The sequence below is a fragment of the Panthera pardus genome, unplaced genomic scaffold, assembly GCF_024362965.1.
Source record: "Panthera pardus isolate Hobbes unplaced genomic scaffold, ASM2436296v1 HiC_scaffold_16, whole genome shotgun sequence".
Classification (NCBI taxonomy): Eukaryota; Metazoa; Chordata; class Mammalia; order Carnivora; family Felidae; genus Panthera; species Panthera pardus.
Genome location: NW_026526721.1, coordinates 4,195,210 through 4,203,517, shown reverse-complemented (window position 1 = coordinate 4,203,517; position 8,308 = coordinate 4,195,210). Strand labels below are relative to the sequence as shown.

Sequence of the window (8,308 nt, the reverse complement as noted above, 5' to 3'; positions counted from 1 at the left end):
TCCGTGCTATTACAGCAGACCCACGATGTTAGCGCTGTCCCGAGTTCCTTCTGCCTTTCCGCTTTACCACGCTTCTCAGGTGACTCCCATCCTCAGTGTGCTTTCATGGTCACAAGATAGCCCCTTCACCCCAGCTTCATGTCCACCTTCCAAGTCAAGAGGAAGAGAGGAGAGAAAGAAGCAAAGAAAGAAAGAAACAGAGAGAGAGAGGAGAGAGAGAGGGGGAAAGGGAGAGAGAGAGAAAAGGAAGAAAGAAAGGGAAAGGGAAGAAAGGGAACGAGAGAAAGAAAGAAAGAAAGAAAGAAGAAAAGAAACGAGAGAAGAGAAGAAAAAAGAAAAGAAAGAAGGGGGAGGAGGAGGGGAAGGAAGAAAGGGAGGAAGAGAGGAAGGGAGGAAGGAAGGAGGGAGGGAGGGAGGGAAGGAAGAAGAAGGAGTGGCCCCAGTGTCAGGAACAGGATTTTCCCGTGGTCTCCAGCAGACTTCAGTTACAGGGCTCACGGGGACATCCTTAGGTACAAGGAGTGTGGGGAAACAAGTTAATTGGGAACACTACTGCCCCCGCTGAAATCGGGATTCTGTCAGCAAGGACGAAGGGAAAAGGATTTGGGGAGGCCACTGGCCGGTAGTCCCGACTCTAGGAATTTTCACAGACGACCCTTGCCCATTGCCCCGTCTCCCTTCCTTTTGCTCTGGTGAGTTGACTTTTCTGACTTCTCCAGCACCGGTGTGTTAGAGGATTTCTTTCAAAGGATCAGGAATCAATGTATATGTTCAATCTATCATGTTTAACCTGAAGTCCCAGATCAAGGGCCATAGAGCTCATTTGTTTCCTTATAAGCGGGGGGACTTCACATTTTGAGTGGAGGGGAACAAGCAATCCCACTCAGTCGCTTTGGGGTTCGTTCTTCATCTCTGTTCAAGGAACAGAGCCTCCTGCCAGCGTCGAGAGTGAGGTCTTCTCCCAGCTCTGCCACTACTGAGCGACTTCCAGCACGTCACATGCCCTCGCCGGTCCTGACTTTCCTCTTCATCTTTAAATTTTTTTTTTAATGTTTATTTATTTTTGAGAGACAGAGACAGAACGAGAGTGGCTTAGGGGTGGAGAGAGAGGGAGACACAGAATCCGAAGCAGAAGCAGAAGCAGAAGCAGGCTCCAGGCTGAGCTGTCAGCACAGAGCCCAACGTGGGGATTGAACCCACAGACTATGAGATCATGACCTGAGCCGAAGTCAGACGCTCAACCTACTGAGCCACCCAGGCGCCCCTCCGCTTCATGTTTAAAATGAAGGGACTGGGAGAGGAAAGCATTTCCCGAGGGACAGTCCAGCAAAAAGAAACAAACGAACAAAAACAAAAAACAAAACCCAAAACAAAAAAAAACGGTATTTCAGGAAAAGATGAACGGTCAGCAAAGAAGACGGTGAAAAGATGCCCGGTCACTCATCGTTAGAGAAAACACAGGTGAAAACGCTTCGGAAAACAGCTTGGCGGTTGACCCAAGAAATACAAACTAATGTTTGCACCCAAACTTGTATACCGGTGTTTATGGCAGCTCGACTCGAGCTATGGCAGCTCGTTTCGGCGGGAGAAAGGAACAAGCCGCAGATACGCACGCCAACACGGAGGGAGCTTAACGCATCGGCTGAAGGACGCCAGGCGCAAAAGGCTACATGCCCATGACCCTGTTGAGATGTCTTTCTGGAAAAGGCACAACGGCAGAGACCGGGAAGCAGTCGGTGGTGGCCGGGGGCTGGGGCGGGAGGAGGAGACTGACAGCAACGGGGGCTGGCGCGCTTTGGGGGTCACAGCTATGTTCTGTGTCTCGAATTCGAGACATGCGTCAGTCGAAACTCATAGAAAGGGGCGATTAGGAGTCGAGCTGCCATAAACACCGGTATACAAGTTTGGGTGCAAACATTAGTTTGTATTTCTTGGGTCAACCGCCAAGCTGTCTTCCTGTACGTGAATTTGTCTCGATAAACCAGACTTTTAAAAATAGCCCAAGTCAGATATCCCTGGGAAGTTCAGCTCCCGGGCCCCTGCTCATGGGGTCCCTGAGCGAGTGAGCACAGCCAAGGCCCCGAGAAGTCCTGCAGACCATTTAGCCAAGCGGATTCATTCTCCAAACCGTTTTGCAAGTGACAGGCTTTGACAGACCTCAAGTGGGTGATGTGGAGCCCCTCAGTGAGATAGTCTGTGACCTTGGGGGAGTTTGGGCTCACCAGGAAGTGGTCATCCCCCTGGGCATTTAGGTTTCTTTGAAGAGGCCGCCTCCTCTCCGCTTTCAGGCACTGCCTCCGGTCCCCTCCAGCCCTGCAGGCGAGGAAGCAAGGCAGGCCACTGGTGGGTCCGCGCCCACTGGGAGAGGGCTGGTCCCACAGGGGAGGGATGCTGAGCCCCGGGCCTGGGGACAGGGCCGGCCCCTCCCCATGGGTCTGCTGCCTGCCAGGAGGCCGTGACCAGCATCGAATCACCCACTCCTGGGCTAAGCACCGGGTGTCCGCTTCTCGAGACCCCTTGACAGAGCTGTGGCCTCATCTCCGAGTGTAGGGACATGTGGCAAAGCCAGGACTCCAGCGTGCGTCCTTCGGCCCCCCACCCCCGGCCACGAGGCCCCCTCGGGGGGGTCAGAGCCCGGCCCCGAACAGGCCGGAACCATCTTTCCCCAGGTTGGGGCCATGTGCCCTGAGGGATCAGAGCGGGGCAGGGCCCAAACCACTGTGTCCACTTCCCATTTCAACAGCCTTCTGGGTGTTTCCCAAGCGCATTTAGGGAGATGACTCAGTCCACAGAAGGGAACACTCACAGGGAACTCAGGCTGCAAAGGAAGGTGCCAGATGCGGTGTGGGTGCTCTTTCCTCACTGCAGGGTTTCCAGGGGGAGGCCCTGCCCACCCCCCAGCCCCCGCCCTCCAGGGAGCCTGCCCCCCACCCCGGGGGGCCTCCTGCCGGCCAGGCCAAAGGCTGAAAATAGTCCCACCCTGCAGCGGGAATCATTACCGCCCTGCGTTCCACAGCAGGCATCAGCGCTTTGACAAGGGAAGCCACTGTGTCGTCCGCTGTTCCCCACGCGGCCTCTCGTGGGCAGAGGGGAACCTTTCAAACCGGAGGGCGGGTGCTGGACTCACGCCGCGGCTCCAAAAGCAAGGTCGGGCCAGACTCTGGTCGCAACCACGTCCTGGGAGCGGAGCTAACACGATGCTGTGTTTTTCGAGCGCCTAGCATTTCCGTGTCGTCTCGGAGCAAAGCGGATCCTCGACAATAGAGGTCAAACAAATTTGATCTACAAAGCGGTTCTTTACTTGGCAAGGCAAGTTCTTAGCGAGCAAAACACTGTTTTGTTTTTTAAGTCTGTTTATTTATTTTGAGAAGGGGGAGGGGCAGAGAGAGAGGGGGAGACAGGATACCAAGCAGGCTCCGAGCTGTCAGCGCAGAGCCCGATGCGGGCCTCGAACCCACGAGCCCCGTGAGATCATGACCTGAGCCGAAACCAAGAGTCGGACGCTTAACCGACTGAGCCCCCCAGGCGGCCCACAGGCAAACCTTTGGAGTCCTGAAGACACACTCAGTTTCTCAGAATGTTGACGGACACAGAACTATGTGATGAACTAGAACAGATGACCGGGTGTAACGTGACCCTCGTTCAAGGCCATGTTTAGGAGAGTCTCATCTCCCCTGCACTCAGTGGATTCGCTCCCTGTGCTGGCGGGCTGGCAACAGTGGAAATTTATTCTCTCGAAGTTCTGGAAATTAGAACTTCAAAATCAGCATCGTGTTCTCTCTGAAGCCTTAGGTGGGGCCCCTGCCTCGGCTTTGCCAGCTCCCGGCGGCCCCAGCCATCCTTGGTGCTCGGGGCTGATAGACATGTGACTCCAATGGCGGGGCGTCTCCACCCGCTATCCTCACGCGTGCGCCTCTGTGCATGTGTGTCCCTGTCCGGCTCCCCGTCTACGAGGACGCCAGTCACGTTCTTTCAGTACTGTCATCACAACCCCACTTTCATTCGCTCGCCTCTGTGAACGCCCTGTCTTTATTTTTTTATTTATTTTTGAGACAGAGAGAGACAGAGCATGAACAGGGGAGGGGCAGAGAGAGAGGCAGACACAGAACAAGAAGCAGGCTCCAGGCTCTGAGCCATCAGCCCAGAGCCCGACGCGGGGCTCGAACCCACGAACCGTGAGATCATGACCTGAGCCGAAGTCGGACGCTTAACGACTGAGCCACCCAGGCGCCCCTGTGAATGCCCTGTCTTTAAACAGAGTCACGTTCGGACATGGGAGAGTCAGGACCCCAACATACCCTTCGGGACACATACTTCAAGCCACCGCATGGCCTGTTTGCTAATAGAGGAGAGGAGGGCAGGGAAGGAAGGGGGGAGAAAGGGGGAGCTGGCAGCAGGGAGGGAGCTCCCTGGTTCATTTTTGTGCTTTCGTGCCAATAAAACACGCCGGGCAGACAGAACACGGCCTGTGACCACGAACAGGGCACAAAGTCACGCCTGCCAGAGCCGAGGCCGTAAGAATGTTCAACGAAGGAGAGCTCACGCCTTCGTGTGATTTGTCTCGAGAGCGATTCGGGTCGAAACTCGATCCAGCCGTGTCTCTGTGTGGGTCATGTTCTAGGTGGGGCGGCAGGTCACTGACCCGGGAATGCGATCTCCGCCGATGGGCCTCCCCGGGCACGGCACACCCCTCGGTCGGCGACCTTCTCGGGGGGTCAAGGTTAAAGGCGGGGAGTTCCTGACTCTAACCTCGGGGCACGCGCTGTGGAAACAGCTGTTTCGGTCCACGAAGCCGCCTGCCAGGTCCCCGGCTTTCTGAGCTGTCGTCCTGTCTGAGGTCTCGAAGCCAGGACCCCAGAAATTGGTACCTGGAGAAAACGTGTGCGAACGAGGCCAGGTGGGCCGGCCGTCCCTCCGGCGCTCGGATAATTCAGACCTCGAGGCTCCGCTTTGAGCGCCTTCTGTTCCAGAACGGCCTTGAACCGGCCAAGGTCCCGGCCACTGGACGCTGAGCCACGTCAGACATGGTGACACCTGCCAGCTCGAAGCTGGGCTCCGCGGGGCCACTGCGGATCCAGCCACACGGAGACCGTTGCCGCCGGCCGATTTGTCTCTGGTCTTTCTTCTGTTTTCAGCTCCCTCCTCGCGGCCATCGCGGGGCCCTGTCCTTGCAGGGGCCTCAAGGGCACCGGGTTCCCTCCTGTGAGGACCCTGCAGGCCGGCCGGAAGCAGCTGCACATGCCTGCTTGTCCCAAGCAGAGCCTGGGCCCACGTGCGGGCGTTGAGGGACCCCAGGGACGCCAAGCAAGGGGAGGGGCTGGGAAAAAGGAGGAGGACACAGGGGTGGGTACCGAGGGCGGGATCCCCGGGGCGTCTGCGGGGAAGAGGGCCCCTCAAGGGGTCAGGGGAGGGTGGGCAGGGAGCCGCCTGGCCCGTCCCTCCCTGTCTCCCAGAGTCGAGACGGCGGATTCCCGCATTTCCAGGTAGCACCTGAAGGCCAGGTGGGCCCCGTGGTGGGGGCCCCGAGCCCCCCTGCACCCCGACTTTGTTCTGAGCCCATATCCCGGCAACCTGCACAGTGTGGGTATTTGCACACCGTACCCAATGTGGCTAAAACTACCAGCACCCCACCCCGCGGCTCTCACTGGGGCCGAGGACTGTCCCGGGTCCTCCCTCTCCACCACCTGCGTCCTCCCTCCCCCCCCCGCCCCCGTGCCTTGGCGTCCCTCCCCATCCTGCCCATCACTACCCAGGACCGCAGCTCGTCACCAGTGTCCCCGGGGGCTCGGCAAAGCTGAAGACACCCCTCCCTGAGGCCGCAGAGGACCCCAGGCCCGTGTCCCCGAGCCATCTGCCGGCCCCCAGCCTTCCAGGACAGGAGCCTCCTGCCCAGCTGTACCGAACGAGCACCCACGCGGCCCGTGGTAACGTAAAATACCCACTCGCTGCGTACCTGCCGTGTGCCCGAGACCCCTCACACCGTACTTCACTATCGTCCCAGAAGGCCTGCAAGGTAGGCATTCGTCAGCCCCGTTGTCAGAGGAAGGCACGGGGCTCAGAGGGGCCGGCGTCTCACCAAACCCCATGGAGCCCGTGCGAGGCAGGGCGGTTCCGCACACGGGGCCATCCTTCTCCTCCTCGCAGCCCGACGGAGCCTGGACGTGGAGCCACGTGACCTGCAGACAGCCTGCGAGGATCCACGGAGGGCACGCCCCGGGTGGGTGCGTGCGTGGGTGTGCCCTATGTGTGCACACACGTGCAAGCGTGCACGCGTGCTTAGCGGGCTGAGGAAGAACCACACATTCTTCACGGGGGCGCCTGGGTGGCTCAGTCGGTTGAGTGTCCGACGTGATATCTGCTCAGGTCAGGATCTCCAAGTCCGTGAGATCAAGCCCCACAATGGGCTCTGCCCTGAGTGTGGAGCCTGCGTGGGATCCTCTCTCTCTCTCCTCTCTCTCTCTCTGCCCCTCCCCCAGCTCGCTTTCACAATAAATGAAGAAATGAACTTAAAAAAACAAAAGACGGGAGAACCACCTCATGATTGTGCTTTGGTTGACATTCAAACCTACACGGGCACAAAAGTCTTACAAATGCGCCGTCACCCCGACCCGGCCCTCAGGGGAGAGCTGGCTGGGCTGTATGAAGTCGCGTGTGCGTAGAAGCATGTGTGGGTGTGCTCGCGACCCCAAGCTCAAGCCCTGGTCTTTAAATAAGGATGTTCACAAGTGTGACCCAAACGTGCCTTTGACAGCCTCCTGACATCCCCCGGGGCATCCAATGCCCGTCTAGATGCCCGTGTGTGGACCCCCAGCCCCCACTCCTGGCCCCAGAGCCTGGTGAACTGGGAACGCTATCTTACTTAGGGTGGAACTCGACCTCAAAACCACGAAAGTGCCTCCCAGGAGAGGGTCCTGAAGCTTCTCTGGGGCCCTCTGCCCGACAGTTTCGGTGGGAAGTCCCAGTTTCTAAGCACACAATTTAAGAATGGCCAAGTACCTTCTAGAACATCACGCTCCGGAACGCTGCACAACTGCTGAAGGTTACATGAGCAGAGAACGCAGAAGGGGCGTCGTGTGGGGACCGGGGTGTCCGCTGAGCAGGTGCACGCTGCGTCTGCCCTCGGGGCCACGTTCCCTGCGAATCCCAGGGGCCGAGCCGGGAACACACGACTCGTCTCTCCGGCTCCTGGCCTCACTGGACCCAGACAAGGGGGGGGCACCGGCGGGAGCTGGAGGGCAAGCCGGGCTCCAGCCGTCACGAACGGGGCTCCTGTTCTAGATTGGGGGGTGGGGTGGAGGGAGAGCGGACGGGAACCTTGGTCCCTGGTCCCTGGCAGCATCCATCCCTCAGTCTCTCGAGCCAGAGGCAGGGGGACAGCGCTGGGGATGCTGATCTCTAGGCTACGCTCCCCCCACCCAGGGCTGCCAGATTTGTGGGGCGGAAAGGATGCCCTGTGAAACTTGAACTTGAGTTCCAGATAACAAGCATCGAGGGGGACGTTCACATACGAAGGTGAATGTTACTTACCTAGGACCACGTATAACTGGAGGTTCTAAATGTTATCTGGTATCGCACTGCTCCTTTGCCATCAGGCGGCCAGTTCCCCGCATTAAACACGTTTCAAATATGGAGAGACGCTTTGGATTTCCTAGTGGGAACCCTGGCCGGAAACACGTGAAATGTTCATAGCGCTTACCCCCCCCACCCCCCGTCAGTGCCCTTGCAAGTTCATTTTCATGTTCTTATTTACCCTTTTCTGTAGTTTCTAACCTTTTCCCACCAACGTCTATCTCGTAGGAAATATTTCGTGATGTCTCCCTCGTCTTTGGCACTGGAGTCTCAAAGGGCAGCTTCCGTGGGCTTGGGCGCAGGGTGGCGGGGGGGGGGGGGAGTAGACTTTGGCAGCTATGGGTCCCAGGGCCACGTGAATAATTAACCCTCATGTGGGGCCTCGGGGGCCTGATGAGGACCTGGCCCACAGAGATCAGAGATCGGGCTACACTGGCAGCTGCTTCTGGGTCCTGCTCTGACCTCTGGGCTCCTGGGCTCGAGCAGCGCCTGGGGCTGGGACCGGTCTGGGGTGGGGAGGGAGACACCACAGCCCCAGGGAGGGAGGGAGCCCAGCCCCCCCCCCCCCCGCCCTGGCTCTGTCCGCGCACACCTTTCCAAGGCCACCTCATAGGGTGCCGTGTCCCCTCCCGGCCCCAGCGGCTTCCCGCAGTCACAGGGCAGTCAGGGTCTCCGTGGACAGATGCAAACCTTGCATCTGACCACTTCCACCGCCAGAAGCCCTCTGGCCACTCCGGCG

General features: G+C 58.6%; 1 protein-coding gene across 5 annotated transcripts; it reads right to left on the bottom strand.

Annotated features, from left to right (window-relative positions):
* Positions 1–4,134: 4,134 nt before the first annotated feature.
* On the bottom strand, positions 4,135–7,866 carry LOC128777223 (uncharacterized). 5 transcript variants are annotated; one of them, XR_008422403.1, is made up of 4 exons: positions 7,528–7,846; positions 6,997–7,274; positions 5,954–6,006; positions 4,135–5,317 (listed from the first exon to the last, which is right to left on the bottom strand). XR_008422403.1 is itself a non-coding variant. In XM_053903052.1 (3 exons), exons 2-3 carry the CDS (start codon positions 6,019–6,021, stop codon positions 4,618–4,620), a joined length of 768 nt encoding a protein of 255 aa, XP_053759027.1. In that variant the 5' UTR covers positions 6,022–7,274; positions 7,528–7,846; the 3' UTR covers positions 4,192–4,617. The 5 variants fall into 5 exon arrangements, 2 of the variants coding, with proteins under 2 accessions (XP_053759027.1, XP_053759028.1); XM_053903052.1 differs by having other exon boundaries at positions 4,192–5,317; positions 5,954–7,274; XM_053903053.1 differs by having other exon boundaries at positions 4,192–5,317; positions 5,954–7,228.
* Between the last annotated feature and the right edge of the window lie 442 nt (positions 7,867–8,308).